We start from the raw sequence: 19,862 nt of genomic DNA on the forward strand, positions 1-19,862 counted from the left end.
AGTAAATCACTGGAAAGCAGCAACGATCCCGGTAAATCGATTTGATTGTTCGATTTTTTTTTTTAGTTTTGAAAAAAAAATAGATATACATCAGATCTTACTACGAAAAAAAGCATCAGAGCTTAGTGCTCAGAATAGTGTTAAGATTAGCCCAAAAATGGATTGAAAAGCTATGAAAAATTGGCACAAGAACATACAAGCTTTTTTGGAATTTGATCCAATTTATTGAAAATTGGAATTATTTTTAATAATCCCCCCTTGTGATGTCTAAACTCCAAGTGACAAAAGAAGGATTTCTAATTTCTTCCGGTATTTTTAATATATCAACGAGTACGACTCAGTATATTGAATATACTTAATGTTGTTGTTATTCCAGCGCAGTAGATTTCAAACTATTTTCACTCACCGTCCCCTTGTTTCGATATTTTCGAGCTCACCGCCCCCCTAAGAGTATTTTCGAACAAATTTGTATAGAAATACAACAAAATTAGATAATTCTGAGCAACTTCACCGCCCCTTGTAGGTTTTCAACCTCCCAGGGGCCGGTAGGGACCACTTTGAAAATCACTGATGTACACGGTACAACTATTCACATCATCACACTGTAAAGCAAACCTACTCAAATTGTGGTTAGCAGTAATACTGCAGTGTTGGCAGATAAGAATGAGTAGATTTATCGGATTACTCATACAGAAATGATTACTTTCCCGGATAGGGAATAAATATGATAAGTGGAGAGTGCGGCGATAGCAATCGCTAATGAATTGTGTAGTAATGTAATGACTAGACAAACGAAATGTGAATAAAGATAACTCTATTCCACCACTGAAACCTGCGTTTTCAACAGGTTATGGGCCCAGATACGACTGGATTAAGAAACAAATAGTTAGTGATACTTGCGGTTAGCAAGTTCAGCTGTGACCAGCGCAGAAGGACCAGTCAGGTCGAGCGGAGCCACCAACCAGAGTACCGCCAGAGGTCGAGTCCGAGGAGGTTCGGGGACTGAGAGGGTTATTCTCGATGCCATCACGAGCCACGACGCGGTTAGCAAACATGAGCTCCCGTCCGACGGCCGGGAGGAGTCTCAGGATCCGCAACCGGGCTGCGCAGAGATGGACAGGTTCATCTGCAGCAACACCCTGGATTAATTGGGTGGTGCTGACAGCCGAGAGGTTTACTCTCGTGCTTTGGTTGTGCGCTATGGTCAGCAATTATGAACAGAAGGTATCACTGGAGTTCGAGGCCAGAATGTCGGGTTTCGAGAGGGCTACTCTAGATGTCGTCACGAGTTCATTTCCGACGGTCGGGAGGAGGACTGGGGATCTGCAACCAGGATTGGTCAGGTCCGAATGCTCCAGATGGAGGATTAGCCCGTATCGGTTGGAAGAAGCTGGATGTCGAGAGTGCTACTCTCGCGGTGTGGAGCTACGCTGCAGATAGCACGCGTGAGCTGATCCAAGCAATACTGTGGGATTTTTCTGTGGCTTTGGAGGAGTTGTTTTGTGCGACAATTAGTTGCCATTTACTTCAGCAATGTATTAGATGCTGCTGAACGTTGCCTTCCAGTTTTACGAAATGGTCAGAGCGTTGACGTAACGGGACGAATGTCCTGAATGAGGAATGAGGAGTTGGTTACGATTACGGTTAGTCGCTAGCGAAGTCAACCAATTCTTGCTTGCCTGCTGAGAGTGCAGATGCTTGAAGTCATCGCGATATGAAGACTTTGAGCGGAAACGCGAAGAAAATGGCAAGAGATTGTTTTTCTTGGGTTACCAGGAAGCAATATGAAAGAATTTTTTTACGTTTGCATGCTCAGCCACCAAAATCAGCGAAAGATTCAATTCTTCATCGATTCTGGTGCCAGTCAGCATATCGTACGAGACAAGAGCGACTACGAGAGTAGCGATTAGGAAGATGATTAAGATTCCGTCAATCCCGAACCGTCCCTCAGACGTAGTCAGCGAATCAGAAGAGCTATTCTGAGCTACGTGGCTAACGCAGTCGCTGTTATTGATGAGGAGCTACATTAGAATATCAGGCCATTCTGTTCTAGACACGAACGTTCGATGAACGCAATCGGTTAAAGATTTGGTCGGTTCCGGTGCCATCTTCGGCTATCTGTGCAGCGGTTAGCGCACTGAGCAAGTACCAGGCCAGCCCGACGAATAGGCATTGGCAAGGTCTGAAGCGTGTTCTGTGATACCTTCGATGTCTGACCAATATGGCGTTGGGTATACCGCAGAAACGCGACACCGGAAACACTAATCGGATATGCAGATTATGCCGATGATCCCGATGACCGAAGATCTGTATCGGGTCACGCTTACATGATCTCCGTGAATCTTATTTCGTGGTCAACGAAACGTCAGCCGACGGTCAGCCAATCATCGACCGAAGCTGAGATAGAAGCCCTTTGCCATGTAGTCGAGGAAGGTTTGTGGTAAACATACTTCTTCAGTGAATTAGGTGTGGTTAGCATTCTTTTCACATTTATGGAGGACAACATCTTTTGCATCCAATATGCATTCATCAGGGAGATTGTAAAAAGCGGTCAGCTTTCCTTGAGACACATTTCTACTGAGAATCAATCAGCTGATGCATTCACGAAGGCGTTACCAAGAACGAGGCACGCGAAGCTTTTTAACATTCTAAATTAACAAACTGAGGGGAGGTCAAATGTCAAATATTTTGCCAGGAGTCGACGAAAGGGGTCGTCCATATAAATTATTTTTTCACTATTTTTAGCAATATTGACGTTATTATACAATGGAGTGCTTTGAAAATTTGCACACGGGAGTTTTGCGGGAAGGACAATCGATTTCAGATATCAAAGTTTATATAAGAGCCCCCGAAAGGGGTTTAGCTTTTTGGCAATAATTGCGTTGTTATGCAATGATTTAGTCGAAATTTATACACGTGGTTTTTGATTCCTGATTTCATATTTAGTAGCAGACGACAGACGAAGTGATCGTCCAATATTTTTGCAATTATTACTTAACAATGAATCTGGAAAATGCTTGGCAACTTTCATACAAACTGTTCATGACATATTCCAAGTTGAAAGCGAAACGGAGTTCGTATGGAATCAGCTAGTAGGTATATAAAATTGAAAGCAAACAAAATAATCACTGTTGTTTATTCGGTGAAATAGCATAAGAAATATGCTTTGTTAATTAAATTGAGATTTTTTTTTTTAATTAACAAAGCAGCCTCTCAGCCAATATTTTAAACTGTTTTGAACCCAATTAATACAAGAACTAATTTTATTGCTGAAACATGTTCCACCATCACAAAAGTTCAATTATCAATAAAAAAAAAAGCTACAGGAACTCACCTTATCAGCAGGTATGTTTTTGGACGACATCTTTATCCAGTTTTGCAGTACGCTCGCTGCCCGCTTCTGGTCGACGCTGTGTTGGTGAGGAAAAAAAGGGTTAAATGCTCTCCGGGTCCGTTGCTGCTACTGCAGGTGGAATTTCACCTACTGGCACTGGATTGATGGTGGTTAGGAGAAAAACTTCCTTTTTCCCGCAGCTCTCCTTAGGTTTGAGAGTTTAAGGTCGTATCATCCGGTGAAACTATCGAGTTTTATGGATAAAAAACGCCCTAGGTGGCTGATGTATTGATGCCTCACGATTAGAGTGAATTAGTGTAAGTGGCAGCAGCTTTCGGAATCCTGCTACGATTTTCCAATGCAAATTGCAAAACCAAATCTGGCACAAACTACCAGAAGCAGTCAGTTGGTTTACCAAATTGAGCTGTAGCCCAGCAACCGTATCGATTTATGTGTAATCCTTTCTCCCCACACTTACACCGAGCGAATACTAACTTCCTACAGAAGAAGCGAAAGCATATCGAAAAAGGGCTGCACACGAGTGAGCGCACAAAGAACGCCTGTTTATTTAGCAATTTCGGCTGTCAAACGGTTGTCGACGACGTGCGCTGGGGAGCACCTTCACCACCCACTACAGACAGCAGCACTCAGCAATCCACTACACGCTCCTCTCGGAGGATTGGCGTTTCCCCCGAATAACAAACTTTTGTTTGCAAAACTTATATTGCTTCCGAACATACAGGAAAACAGCCGGATATTATTGCTCTTCTCATCGGCAGAACATGGCCAAACGACGAACCCACCACAAAAAAAAACACAACAAACGCTGTGTCGTCGTTGTTGTTGTTCACTTATTCACTTCAGCAGCTATTCTAATCAAACCCACTCACTATTCTACTTATTGACCAAAACACTTATTTCCACACTGATAGCTGCACGTACTCTCTACTCTACTGAATGATTCTCCGCAGCAGGGAGCGAATCAAAAATGCACTTTCAATCAACTTGGGGATGGAGCACTTGTGCGTTTGTCAACACCATGTGGCCTCATCCGGCTTCTTCCACTGACGCTTTTCCACGAGTAGTGAAATCACCTTGCGCTTCAACGACTATCTATCGACATTTTACATGCAGCCAGTCCTGTGCGGTAGATGTACTCTCATATGATAGATCGAATCGGTTGCGACTGCTGCAACAAAAACACGGCCCCGCTATGGAAACCGTCTGTGTTTATCGACAACGATGACGAGGATGATGCTGGTTAGCTACAGCCGATGGCGTACACACGTCGTAATTATCGTCGAACGAGCTCCATGGCTTTTCCCGGGGAAGAGACAGAGACGTATCCGGCAGAGATGATCTGAAAGGTGTAAACATGTAAATTATTGATTTGAATCAAATCAGTTTATATTGCGCATCGTTTGTCACTCCATATCACACGCCACATCCCATTCAAATGCATTCGATCTCCAATCGTTAAAAAAATAACGAACCAAACCACGTTAGTACTTTTGAAGCGTTAACTATTTCATAAGTCCTTCTCGTAGTGGCATGATTTCAACAAACCCGACCATATGATCGCTGATCCTTTGCGTTAAAAAGGGCTTTTGGAGGCACTTCCCGAAACATACCAAATTCAAAGTCCGCCAAATAGAACACAAAAATGCCGTTGAGAATAGGAGGACTAAAGAATCGCGCAACACTCGATTCACACAACAGAGTTTGACCGTTCCATCGATTGGAAAAAGATCAAATTTGGGAGCTTGGGAGTCGATGTTCATCAGCACTGCCGAAAAACCGTTGATGAACGAGGACAATCCGCCGATCATTTCACCTCTCTTCAACCTGATCAATCAAAAATCCGCATAATGCCAATTGCGTTCGACGAATACTATATCAAGTATGAAAGGAACTGGAGCTGTAATTATCCTTTGTGTAATCAGTCGGACATCGTCCTGTAGATGGGCAACATAGAGTCCGGAATCGGTCGACAAAAAGGTAATTTTATATCCTTTTTTCCGTAATGTAGGGATGAATCATCCTACAGGATGAAAATCCCAGAAAAAAAAATCTTTTTTCCGTAAAGTAGGAACGTTATGTGTCGTGTCCGGTAATACGTCGCGTGTTATGTTTATAGTTCAATTTAATACGTTAGCACAAATCATTAAAATTAGTCCTACTCTCTAGTAACTATTTCATAAACCCGAATTATGAACTATGGTAACAATACTTCAAATAATTCACCATCATTTACTTTTTTTTAATAGGAATTTAACCCATTAAGGTCATTCTTCCTCGGACCTTCATTTTCGATTTTTTTTATTTCTCATGATTTTTTGCATTATCTATGGATCGCCCGTTAACCTTCCCCGGCCGTTCGGGTCAATATGACCCGAAGCGAACTTTAAATTCGTCATAACTCTTTTGAAAAATTTGGAAAAATATGAAATTTGGAACATATTACTAAAACCACGAGATACATAACCTGTAGAAAAAGCAGCTTCCAGTGTCCACCGGAAATGCCACAACTGGCAAGCCGAAAAAAAAATTACACATAAGCCGTTCGGGTCAATATGACCCGAGAGTTTGCGCGCGTTCCACTGATGATACATGTTAACCGCTTTCATTATTTTACATCCATTAGTTAGGAAAATTATTCTAGTTTCTGAATCTATAAAATTTTAGTAGATGCAACTTATCCGAACGTTTGGATTCTGCTGGAATGAAAAAAAAAACCCCGAAAATAATGTCTTCTCGGAATTCCCATATCTTCTAATTGCTTTGACGTATTGAAATTATTATTATTATTATTATTATTATTATTAATCATAACAGACGGGTTCGAAAATCACGATTTTTTTCTTGTTTTCATTCTCGTATTACGAATAACAGTAATATTTGAGATACTATGTGTGTGAAAATAATAATCATGTTATCAAAATAAAACTAAAATTTGAATTTTGAAAATCGGTTCAATTAAGAATGAGATACAGCGCTGCTAAGAAAAAATGTTACCTCTTTTAAAAAGTGAGAATTTTTTTTTCCAGTAATTCCAATATAGCGGCCAAAACTCCTATGGGACCCTACAATTTTTATATGTTTTTGAAAAGATTTAATTTTCACAATTTCAAAACATATAAAAAAAAATTAATTCACCAACATATACTGCAGATTTAAAAATTTGAAAATGATGTCTTTTTTCGGAGGTTTTCTGTTAAAAGCATTCTATAGGTCATCTGCTAAGTCAAATTGATTTAAATTTTATATATTTAAAATATCTTGAATAAATTACCTAAACAATGAATCTAAAGTCATAAATATCGGTCTAGATATGTGACCAGTGGAACGAAATCAATTTACTAGTCAAAACAAGCAAAAAATAATTTGTTCAAAACTTTGCGAACGGCTTAGGAAGGTTAATTACGCTTCTCCGTTTGCCGAGGTGTTTGATGAACTTTTCATCGTCGCTGGTTGGCGAGGTTGCCTCAGGGAGTTATCTACTCGATTTTCCACTGAGGATGCTAACAAGTAACTATTTAGTGAAATATGTACTAGTTATTTGGATTTTCTAAAATATTGGTGTCATAACCTGGTGATTTCGTTTTAGTAACAATTGCTTAGCCAATTCAAGATAAATCTCTTTGTTTGATTTAATGGCAGCAGTGAAAACTGCTGAACCAAACGCAACGTTCTGCCTCGTCCTGGTGTCCGAACAAGGTGACCTCGACCAGTTTGCGGGCGACCACCGTCTTCAAAGATGTCGGTTTTGGTTCGAATTTTCAAACCATTGTTTCCTGACCCGGCGCTTCCTTCTTCTTGGTTGTGGTGGAGGTGGTGGTTGGATTATCCCTTTTGGCAAAGGGACCCGGAACTTCCTTCTTGGTCTGCATATCCATCTTTATACACTTTTTCACTGGTTATAAACAACCGTCACAAGAATGTCTTCCAACCAAGGTGTGCTCTGACATGAACTATCAAAGAGATGTCCGTGATAGAGACCATCATCTCAGAGCTCTTGCGAAACCAACCAACTTCTGAAGAATTTTTTTATCCAAAATTAAACTTCTCTTCAAAGTTACACCTAAATCAATGTTTGTTTTGAAATAAATTGTTCGTTTAGGTAAATCCCTTATCAACAGAGTTGTGAATTACTAACATTTACATAGTAATTCAAGCAAGCGAAGGAGATATAGCCATAAATCTGTTTTATTTTAGCGGGTTTTTGAATGACTTCTTCTTGTTAGTCTTATTGTTCTGTTTAGTTTCAGTTTTATTTTCTCTATTATTAATCGCCTATCTCTACAATTGGGACTGCTTTAAACGCGAGTCATCGATTACCTTCATTCATAGATTCATTCAGTCAATTGAATATCTTAAGAGATTCTTCGAACCTTCTTTCTGAATACAAGTGCAAATGATATGATTTTACTGAAGCAGCAACTGCTATTAAGATTTAATATCGCAGATTTCATAGACCCATTTTGCATTGATATATAGATCGATATGTTTTATTAAGTGAAAGCAAATTAAGCTTAATCAAGCAAAGTTCAACAAGAGACCAGGATTTAAAGGGTGAATGTAATGAACAAAAAACAATGTTTGAAACTTCTTTCTCTAAAGACAACTCCTTTGTTCAAAATTGTTCCTTCGAAATTTCAATTGCATTTGTATAGTATTTCACAGTACCAGAAATATATCATATTTTATTTATTTGTATGTTATACAACCAATTTTTGACAATTTTAGAACAATTTTTCAGACGTTGATTTAAAAATCAGGAGTTGTTAACAAAAATCGATTTATAGTGCAGTTTGCAGAGTACCAAAATTAATTTTCTTGATTCACTTGAATTATGCTTCGCAGTTTTGGATCATCAGCTTTTTTTGTACATCTCATCCCATAAATCATTTGCGACAAAACTATAATGTAAACTACCTACTTCGTCTGCAACATTTTATACGGTTTCACGAAATTTACAAACCATTATTGAGCAGTCATCACATTTCTTTCATGGCTATGAAAGTCCAATAATTTGGTCTCATCATCTGCAGTTTGCTTGACACACCACTTTTGATCGACGTAATTATTGGAAATTTTCACTACCCAGCATTGTTGAACCATCACAATTTTGCACCGTATCAATAAGCCATAATAATATTACTCATTTGCACAGCTCTTTATCTGAGAACAGCAGAAGCAATGAAATTTTTTACTGAAATAAGGGTACACATTGTTGACAGTTCTGAAAGGTTTATATCCTGAAGAATGTCTTCGCAAGTCCTGCTGTACGAGGCTGTCTGGGATGATGTAAACACACGCACACATCGTTAAGCCAGATCCGACCACCCGACTTTACAGGGCATTCAATGCTTCGATTGCTTCCGCCCAACGACGCCCTTTGGTGAGCTGGAGAAGAGACCTACACAACACAAAAACAAACGTCGTCATTCCCAGTTCTTGAACCAGGAAAGCAAAGTGCATAAAACAAGTCGCATGGCACTGTCACCAATACAGCAACGGCACCTGTGCCATTCATCACACTTTCAAGCAAATAGCTGTTTTTCACGTAATACGTCCATTCAAAGTGCTACTCGCACGCTCTCCCAATGGCAACCTTTGCAAGAGAACTCACGACCGAGTCACTCCCGGGTGAGTTTACCCTGAAGAAACGCTCCCCCTCTCACCATCCAAAACCAGAGAGTGTCGTCAACCCTTTCGTTATACAGCTAATTTCTAAATCAATACGTTTTTTTGCATATATTTTGTCATTTAATTCAGCAAAATTCGACCCTCTAAGCTCAATTTCGTTTTTCTTCTCTCCATTGCACTTCTGCATCATTTCTGGAAAGGCTATTTTTTAATCAATTTACCAATGGAGGAACTTTCTCTTTTTCGCTTCAAGTCTGCTACCTTGGACTTGATGTGCCAGGCCAGTAGCCATACATTGGAACAAGCTCTGCGAGCTGAGGATGAGACCTGAGACAAGAGGGTGGCCCTAGAGAGATCAACCAGAGCACACCCACACATCTGTACAACACAAATCTGGATACAAAAACAACATCAGAAAACTCCTCCACTCCCTTCACTGTTTCACGCACACATCCATACACGAGAGTTGAACCCAAAAATTTCATATTCAAAAGAAAAAATCGAAAAGAACAAAATTGATCACCTCTTTCAAGGCTTTCTGCCAAGATGGAACCCAATAACGTCACGGCAAAAATATCCGACAAATTCGAAACACAGTGGTCCACTTTTGGTTTCCCGCAGGCGTTACACCAAACCTTCACTGCTGCTGGCACCAGGAACCGAATCAAATAACACGGGCACCATCAGAGAATTTCGCGCACCCACCAGGGAATGGGTAGAGAAACTTTTCGATATTATTCCACAAAGGAAAAAAAAACCCCAACACTTCGAATGCCAACCAACCAGAATAGGTGGTTTTCCGATCGCGGGCGGGGCAAACGGGTTTACGCAAATTTTCTGAACCAGTAACACACAGGCGAGGATCGCGCGATTTCAACCCGGACAGCTACGGAACACCACTACCTTACAGAAGACCGAATGTCGTTCGACTCACGACGACGGCTCAGCACCTACTGAGTACTGAACTGAGGGAACTGAGGCTGCTGAACGGTCTTGCTCTTCATTACCCAGTATGCTTATAGAGTAAATTTGGGCACTCAAAGCGTTCAAAGCTCACAACATTGAAGTATGAGAGAAAGGAGAGAACCCATCAATGGTAGAAATTTGAATGGATTGTGTGTGCAATACTCCAGGATCTTGTATGGATTTGTGTGGAAATACGAGTAAATGTCTATAAGGAAAAACGCGAAAAACATACACACTGATACACTACGATTAAATTTGAGCGATTTGAGGCGGATCTCGGAGAGCAAAACTGAAGTTTAGAAAAAGCTTTCATTTGTACACACGCCGCACGCGTAAAATTGACCCGTTTTTGAGATGAGAACCTCTCATTCGAGAACTTAAAGCTCGTTTGTGAGTTCCCTGCAGAGGTGCCAAGTGCCCTGATTTATCAGGATTTGTCCTGATTTTTGGGACACCGTTCTAATTTTTTTAAAACCCTCGAATTGTCTTGATTTTTTGAAAATTGGTCTAATTGTCCTGATTTAGAAAAAAAATCTAAATTATAATCAAATTTTTAGTAACACTATCAGAACATCGAACAAATCTTTATTAAAACAGTTAAACTTACCAAAAACTTTCAGAAAAAGCGGGACATTAAAGAAACTCTTAATTATGTTGTCAAACTTGTACGTATACCATCAGCCAAAGTTATTTAAAGAAAATACACTAAGGTTTTTTTTCAACGTGGGTTGATTTTGCTTAGTTTTTCTTACATGACTTCTATTTCCACGGTTTTTTGCCATACACGGTTATTTTCCACGGTTCTCGCAAATTAACACGTAATTTGAGAGAAATATTTCATGTCTTACATGTTAACGGAACGGCGGACTCAATATCACGTAAAAAACCTTTATGCAATTACAAATCTATTTCTAATTTGTTTTAAAAATTTGAAAACTAAAGAAAACTTCCATCATCATTAACTTTGGACAATTGAGTGAGAAAAGGTGGTGTATGAAAAGCAATTTAACTACTAAGATTCTGTCTAAAAATTGAGATCTTGTACGTGCTCCATGCAAGAACGCTTAACTAAATTAGAATTTATTGTTATTATTAGGGCTATTAAGTACTGTCTTATGTAAAAGCTGAAAAATTGATTCTTATTTTGAGAAAAAGACGTATTCGAAAGATTTTTGTATCGAACTAAATAAATTGAAATTGAGGATAAAGTTTCATTTTGTCCAGTGTGAGTCAGTGACTTATGTAAAAGTTTTCCATGAAAAAAAAAGCGGGACATTTTGAGGAAAAGGCGGGACGGCGGGACATTCAACAAAAGCACGAGACATGTCCCAGGGGTGTCAGGTGTCCTGATTTATCAGGATTTGTCCTGATTTTCGAGAGACCGTCCTGATTTTTCAAAAACGCTTGAATTGTCCTGATTTTTAAAAAATGGCCTCCAAAATGTCCTGATTTGTCCTGATTTTTTAAAAATATCCTAAATATAACTAAATTGATTGTTAAATGATGAGAACATCAAACAAATCTTTAATAAAATAGTTTAACCAGTTAAACTAATGAGATTCTTTGATTCAAATGACATTCAAATGAGGTTTTTCGATATTAACTGCAGGCCAGCCAAGGTTATTCTAGCTTCAGTTGCATAATTCGAGGCGTCTTCAGCACCTATATTTCGCCTTTAGTTAGGCAATCTAAGCAAAACTGCATTTTGTTTTCACCAATTTGGTGGTGTCCTGAAAAATCCTGATTTTTTCTTCGCGGTGTCCTGATTTTTGACAAAACGACCTGGCACCTCTGAATGTCCTGCTTTTGCGGGACGGAAGGCAATCCTAAGTCAAACCCATTATACCGATGGTGATCTTCAGTTCAGGTGATATTTAGATGGTGCCAGTCAAGGTGCTGCGAATTTCTGTTGCATAAATTAAGGCGTTTGAAGTACCTGCATTTCGCCTTTATTTTTGTAATCAAAGCAGAGCTGATTATTTTTTACATAAATGTAGAGGTGTCCTGAAAATCCTGATTTTTTCTTCCCGGCGTCCTGATTTTTGACCAAACCATCTGGCACCTCAGGTTCCTGCCACCCACCCCATTATTTGAGGGGAATTTGAGGGGAACTCATCTTGAGCTCAAATCAGAATGTCAGTAGGGTGGTAGCAATGTCGATTATATTTATTTGTAATGCGCATATTAACACACGACTTATGCATAAGACCGCGATGAGATCCAACATGGTAATGTTGAATTTCCAAAATCTTTTCATAGAATTTGTTTTTCTTCTATAAAATTTATTTACTTCAAACGGCTTTTTTCTTCAAATATATTATATTGATTGAACCCAAAAAATCTGACCTGTAAAAATTTTTAAACTTGAACTCCATTTAAGGATGTCTGAAAACGCTCAAAGCTTGAATATTTCACTAGGGCGGTTAATTTAATTTCCACCGACGCGCGTTCCTTCAAATAACTTTAACAAAAAAGAATAAAAAACTCAACCTCAAGTTCCTAAAGTTGAACACTTGTCATCCTAAGATTTCATTGATTGCCCATGGGCATTGTCGTGACTGACCGCTCTTCACTGCTAAATCTCACCTAACTTTCCTTTCAAGTTTTATCACTTCAACGAACAACCTAACACAAAACATTACTACACTGCTTAACATTTCTTTACGAACTGACGCCAACCTGGAGCTTCGTTATATTTCTCTCTTTTCTTCATTTGTCCTAATCCTCTCTTTCCATCATCGGCTTTCGTTCAGTTTCTCAAAATCTGCATTCAACTTGACGCGCTCTCCTAGACTTTTCAAGTGGGTGTGTGTCGTTCATATGAAGCGTTTGCTTCTAGCTAAAGAGACGCATGCAATCCAGTGATGCGCGGGTTGCTCATGAACATCTAAGTTTTTCGTATTTTCCGTATTCGATTATTATTTCTATATCAATATTCCCTACAGGCATCTCCCGCATAAACAAGGATTGTAACCTAACGTTCTCCGTAATAATCATGAATCGATTTGATGTAGTGTAGCAAAGATGTTTAGTAAACAATTATTCAAATTGTAAAATACATTGGTTAAACCGTCAATTCCGAATCGACAGTATTTTTAATATGTCGTTAGGTTATGTAACCGTTAAAAACTGTTAAAACACTTGTATGGGAGAACTGTTCTGCAAGTAGTTCAGTTAAGGTCCAAAAACCAATTGAGGAAAACATTTTAAGATCATCGAACTTTAATCGTTATAGTTATTTTTGACGATCTCTTACACTTGAACGTTTACGTTATTAGTTCTGTAACGATTTAACTTTACTTCATTCCAACCAAAAGCAGACCGTTTTAGGAACTGTTCGTGAAAAGAGCACGCACACATACGCAAAAAAAATTAATGCATATTGGAAATTTTCCGGATAAGAATAAAAAATCTTTGAAATTTCATCATTTTATTGAATTAATTAATATTTTATTATTACCAACTTATTACTCGTCCCAGCTTTTCTTTTTTGTTCTGCTTCTTCCTGTAGGAAACTGCTATCAGCATGCCCTGTAGAACCTTCCGGTGCCATCCGGATTATTGAGCTTTCCGTCGACTTCGATGAAATCGTCGAATTGAAGAGCAATCTATTTCCACCACGCATAATGTGTCCGAAAAGGCCGAAAACTCAATCATATGCGGCAAACCATAGCTCGTAGTAAAATCGTGGGAGTTCCGGAAGCATAACCTACAACATAAAAACGGAATCATCAGATTTGTTTCGTTAAAGATTTTTACTTTCACTTACCTGGTACAATAAAAGATGGTTTGGGGGTTTGGCATTCTTTTACATTTGAATGCCCGGTGGGCTGATTGCACCTGGTTCAGCACGAAGGATTGAATTTCCGCGGTGATTGATTGCCAAAAAAATTTCACGGGGCAGCAAAACAAATGAAAGAGCCGTTTGCTCCAATGGTGCCAGATTGAATGTTTAACCAATATTTGTTCAGATATTGAGATGCGTAATTTCAATGTAATTTTTTTCAGATGTTCAAGATGAAAATGCGTAGAAACTAAAGAAAGTTATTAAAATATGAATCAGTTATTAATTGTAATTATGTCCAGATGGATTCGCACATAATTAAATTACATAATATCACTTAGGTCGTTTTAAAAGCATTGCGAAAAACTATAGCTAAACCTCGTTTATTATAATCTTGCTTCCAAGCTCAATTATTGTCTTTGAAGCCTTCTAGAGTCGTATATGAAATGATAAAAATTGAAAGATATTTTCATCAATTTGTATTGATTTTTGTGCAAACTATCTGGCATCTCTGACCGGCGTTTCATTCATTTTTTACGTAAGTTTGACAGAAGGAAAGAACGGTATGGGTAACGGTACGAGATCATTTTTACGATTAAAGAAAATTTGGAGGGAATCGTTCATACCATTTTATCACCATTCCAGATACCATCACTCATTCACATGAACGTCCATGTATCGTTCTTATCGTTGTAGAAGTAACGTTTGATAGAACAGCTGCGTTTACAGAAACAATTACTATTTCTAAAGCCGTAAATGTATAGTTTAGACTGTTTGAGATATAGTTTTTTAGTATGCGGGCTACCAAAACAAATTAAAACTTTTATGTTTTGTTAATTTTTATAATTTTTCATAATTTTAATTTTTGTAATTGTTTGTAATTTTTGTAATTTTTGTTATTTTGGTAACTTTTGTAGTTTTTGTAATTTTTGTAATTTTTGTAATTTTTGCATTTTTTTGTAATTTTTGTATTTAGGATTTTTTTCATTTTATTAATTTTTGTATTTTGTAATTTTTGTAGTTGTTGTAATTGTTGTAATTTTTGTAATTATTATAATTTTTGTAATTTTTGTTGTTTGTAATTTTTGTATTTTTTGTAATTTTTGTAATTTTTGTAATTTTTGTATTTTTTGTAATTTTTGTAATTTTTGTCATTTTTGTAATTTTTGTAATTTTTGTAAATTTTCTAATTTTTGTAATTTTTGTAATTTTTGTAATTTTACTTTTGTAATTGTACTTTTGTAATTTTTGTATTTTTTGTAATTTTTGTAATTTTTGTAATTTTTGTAATTTTTGTAATTTTTGTAATTTTTGTAATTTTTGTAATTTTTGTATTTTTTGTCATTTTTGTAATTTTTGTAATTTTTGTAATTTTGGTAATATATGTAATTTTTGTATTTTTTTTTCATTTTTTAATTTTTGTAATTTTCTGTAATTTATGAATTTTTTCGTAAACTTTGCAATGTTTTCTCTTATTTTTTTAATTTTTGTTATTTTTCTTAACTTTGAGAAAAAAATATTTTTTTGAAATTTTTGTAATGTTTTGTTTTGTAACTTTTTTTAGAAAAAAATTCACTAAGGGGTACGACCCCATATTTTGATTTTTTTGTATTTTTGTAATTTTTGTGTTTTTTTTTTAATTTTTAATTTCTGATTTTTTTGTAATGTTCAGTTTTTTTATTCTTTTGCATTTTATTTTAATTTTTGTTAGGTTTTTTTTTATTTTTGTAATATTAATGTGTTAATATTTTTGTTTGATAATTTTGTATTTTTTGTTATTTTGTTAGAAATCCACGACTGAAAGAAGAAGAGGAAGAAGTTATTTTGTTAAAATTGTTGCCAAGGTGTTATATTGCAAGCAAAATTACTTAGAAATCTCTCTAATGATTTGAATTAACACATTTATTTCATGCAAAGATCGTGTGAGATGTTTGAAAATAAACAAAATCAGTGAGCAAATTCCATCGTGTAGTTGTTTACATTTCGAGAATCAAAACAAAACGTCGCATTTTTGCAAAACTCCCTTTTTTTCTGTAAATTTTCCAGTTTTTATTTTATATGTTAACCCAAGTAAAACGTGTTGAACCAGTTTAACCATGAGTGTGTCCGATTATCTGAACAACACTCAAAACCTCGTCCACCCGGATTGGGAAGTGATCGACCCTACGCCGGACATCCACGTCCTGTTTCCCATCTTCGACCGGAAGTTCTTCCAGGGCCGGCTGGTTTGCGTGCAGCTCGAGTGGAGCAAGAAGATGTATAGCTGCGCGGGCATCTGCTACCAGCGCTCGAATCGGATGGGCATGAGCTGCATCATCCGGCTGAGTGAACCGCTGCTCAAACTGCGGTCCCGTAAGGATCTGGTGGAAACGTTGCTACACGAGATGATCCACGCGTACTGCTTTGTGTTGGGAATTCGGGAAGGCAACGGCGGCCACGGGCCGAACTTCAAGAAGATTATGCACGGAATCAACAAGATAGCCGGGACCAACATAACGGTACAGGGGTTGATGGGATTGGTTGATTTACGGATATAAATTTGTTTATTGAAGTTCATATATGGTTCGTTTTTATTTCTTTTTAGGTATACCACACATTTCACGACGAAGTTAATCTGTACAAAACGCACTGGTGGAAATGTAACGGGCAGTGTCGGAATCGGGGTCCCTTTTATGGAACGGTAAAGCGAACTGCTAATCGCAAACCTGGCCCTTCAGACTTCTGGTGGGCAGAGCATCAACGAAGCTGTGGGGGTGAATTTATTAAAATAAAAGAACCAGAACCGAAGCGGAAAAAAGCAATTGCCAAAGGAGGTGATAAGGAGAACAAGTTGGAAGACAGCGGTATCATCGTACCTTCTAAGTCAGGCAGGAAAACGAAAAGTCCAGTGAAGCCTCCGCAAAACAATAGGATATCAAATTACTTCAATAATTCGGCGGGATCTGGTGGTGTCAATAGTGGGGTCCAGGGAGGAAATGGGTTCAAAAAACCTTACACGGGTACGGTGGCCAACGCTGGAGGCAGAACCGTTGTCGTTCGAAAACCTCCCTCGGCCAGCGTGAAAAAACCTCAACCCGAAACCGAAAATCGGGTGCCTGTTAAAAAGCCTGCTTCGGTTGTGCCACCTGGCACTAATTTGAAGAACGTTAAACAGTTTAAGGATTTGTCCGGTAGCGATTCGGAAAGTAGTCCTCCGAAAAAACCTCCGGTAGCATTGTTTGTGGGCGGTGGATACACTTTGGGAGGTTCGTCCGGCAGTCAAAACCGAGCTGGCCAGGTTGGGAATGCACGAAACAGTCGGTTACTCGCTCAATTTGCCAGTCCAGCGAAAAAAGCGCGCGTCGAAACGACGACAACATCGACTCAGGCGGAAAGCATAGATCTGTCCGATGATACCGATTACATTTTCGACCAAATCGATCTGAACAAAATCAAACAGGAACGTCAGGATGCTATTAAAAAGGAAATTCTTGAATCTCTAGCCGATGAAGACATGGAGGACATCATTCTGATCGACGATGAGTACGATGATGACGCCGAGGACGACGATCTGGTTACGGTTCTGAATGATTCCCTCACCGATACCTCGGTCATTGATGAACTGTTTAGTGCCAACGATTCGCTGATCGAGGACTTCAACCGAACCAATGCAATCATCAAAGCGGAACGTGAGGAAGACGAAATCGTGTCCTGCCCGATGTGTTTGAAAAAAATCAAACGATCCTCGATCAGTCCCCACTTGGAGCAATGTTATTCGATCATCCTCGGCGAAGAATCCACCGATACTGAATCGATGGACAAACACAATCGGCCTTCCACGTCCAAAGGCGAACCCAGCCGGCCGGAGAGTTCCTCGACGGCTGCCACCGAGCGGGAACTAAACCGACAGATGCTGCTCGATTGCGGTTACAGCGAAGCCGATATAGTGGACGCATTGGATGCTCTAGAGCAGCAGGAAAGTGCCGATATCTCCTCGAACAGTCAAGCAGCACCAGCAGTAGCAGCATCCCAATCCAGCAGCGAGCAGCGAATCGAAACGAATGGTGTGTATGACCTTACCTTACAGGACGACGATGATGGGGTACCGGAAACTTTGGTGGAAAAGTGCGAATGTCCAGTTTGTGGCCGGAATGTCCCATTCGAGCAGATCAACGTGCACCTGGATCAGTGTTTGGGGTCGTGATGGGGTGGGTTTGTTCAAGTTTTCTTTTCTATCATTCAAATGGAGCAATGTTGCTTTGGATATATTTTTTCAAATAAATCTTTTTTATTTAATAAAATCTTTTTCAAAAACTTAAAGATCTTAATGGAAAACTGATACTGAAGAATAACCCCTATAAACCCCTTCCTTTTTCCTTGTTTAAAGTTTTTTTTCTAACTGTTGAGTCGCCGCGACTATTACGGCCCCCTTCCTTACTAACCAGTGAAACGAATACCCTCGGCACATTTAAACTTTGTAAAAGTAAAAGGCCTTTAATAAACTAGTTATAAATAAAAAAAAACTTAAAGATCCAATCTCTGTTTTGGTTACACGAAGGCTCAATATTTTTAAAACTTGACGTTTTTGTAGAATTTTCTTTTCATTCAATTCAATCAATTTCAATTCAGGCTGAAACAAAGTTCTACAAACTTATTTCAACTACCTAATAGGTACAACAAAGACTTTTGAGATTCGGTTAAGTGATTGTCAAGTTAAAGCTGTTCGAATTTACAAGAACCTACTTACTTTTATTTGAACTTGGGCCTTAAAATGATAACTGATACACAAAAAAAACTAATGTTCAATCAGTTCTTTATCCTTATTTCAGAGCAGAATTGAAATTATATCTTTTATAGGTATTCTAGTTTCACGTTGAAAAAAAAAAACAAAAGTTCCACAATTTTCGGAAAATTCAAATTTAAAATAATCTTCGAAATTCTGGGCACAACGGAATGTTTTGTAGACCAAAGGAAAAAAAAACAGTTTCGTATGAAAAGGTTCTGATTCGGAATTTCAATTCAGATTCAAGGTTAAGTTTCCAGTTTCGGTTTCGGCTTTCTTCAGCCAGATTTCAACTGCAGATTCAGACTACAAAATATAGAATTGAGAAGATAGAGGTTTGATAAAGAAAACAGATTCAAAAGTTATAAGTCGGACTAGGAATTAAAATTTTCTAAAAGTGAGATTGAAGAAATTGATAGTTTCAGATTCAGACAAAATAATTAAATTTCCATTTTTTTCAAATATTGGTCCAGAAATTCAATTAAAACTCAGATATAAATTTAATTCTAGAGACAGAATTCATGATCAGAATATTTTGATTTGGATATTAGCTTTCGAGTTTTGATAATTTAGAAGTCGGAATACGAATTCACCGAACCGTTTCATTTGCGGTTCAGAAATCAGATTCGAAATTCGGATTCAGAATTCCAATTTTAGATTTAGGAAACAGGTTAATATTGAAAATTCACACCCATAATTCAACATTCAGATTCAGATTAAAAAATCAACATTCGAAGAGCAGATTTAGAATTCAGGACTAATAATTTAGAAATCAGATCCCAGAAAAAAAAATCAGATTTACAGAATGAAAGACTTTATTCAGCTTTTGATATCAGATTTCGAAAAAAAATATGATCATTAAGATGTCTGATCCAGAATGTTTCAGATTTAAAGTTAACATTAGAAATTAAGATTCATTTTCAGAATTAGGATTCGAAATTCAAATTAAGAATTCCAAGTTTAGATTTAGCAAACAAGTTGAATATTAACTTTCAAAATTCAGATTAAACGTTCAGATGCAAAATTTACCATTAAGATTTTGTTTGAGAAACCACATTCAAAACGCAGAAATCGGATTCAGAATTCTGATGTATGGTTTAGATTCGTTTTGACTTTGATTTATATCTCCGTTGCGTTTTATTCATTATTACAAGCTGATTTAATTTGAGAAAAATTCCGAAAGGTGAAAAAATCAAGCATGAATTATCCAGCAATCGCTAGCTTCCTAATTTAGAATTTCAAAATTTCCTAGTCACATTTTCAGTTTTTGTAATTGTACTAAAAGGTAAATTTTTGGGAAGCTATTTACTTAGATATTTACATATATCGTTGTTGAAATTAAGCTCATTTGTTTGCTCAAATTTGCA

At 37.7% G+C, this 19,862-nt stretch overlaps 1 protein-coding gene across 1 annotated transcript; it reads left to right on the forward strand.

Annotated features, from left to right (window-relative positions):
* The first annotated feature begins 15,713 nt into the window (after positions 1-15,713).
* On the forward strand, positions 15,714-17,992 carry LOC129740526 (DNA-dependent metalloprotease dvc-1-like). The gene is made up of 2 exons (XM_055732225.1): positions 15,714-16,231; positions 16,318-17,992. Exons 1-2 carry the CDS (start codon positions 15,830-15,832, stop codon positions 17,914-17,916), a joined length of 2,001 nt encoding a protein of 666 aa, XP_055588200.1. The 5' UTR covers positions 15,714-15,829; the 3' UTR covers positions 17,917-17,992.
* Positions 17,993-19,862: the final 1,870 nt, after the last annotated feature.

This window comes from Uranotaenia lowii, chromosome 1 (genome assembly GCF_029784155.1).
Source record: "Uranotaenia lowii strain MFRU-FL chromosome 1, ASM2978415v1, whole genome shotgun sequence".
NCBI lineage: Eukaryota > Metazoa > Arthropoda > Insecta > Diptera > Culicidae > Uranotaenia > Uranotaenia lowii.

Coding starts and splice junctions, on each gene's coding strand:
- LOC129740526 (XM_055732225.1), top strand. CDS start 15,830: ATGAGTGTGTCCGATTATCTGAACAACACTCAAAACCTCGTCCACCCG. Junction 16,232..16,317: donor TAGCCGGGACCAACATAACG/GTACAGGGGTTG, acceptor ATTTCTTTTTAG/GTATACCACACATTTCACGA.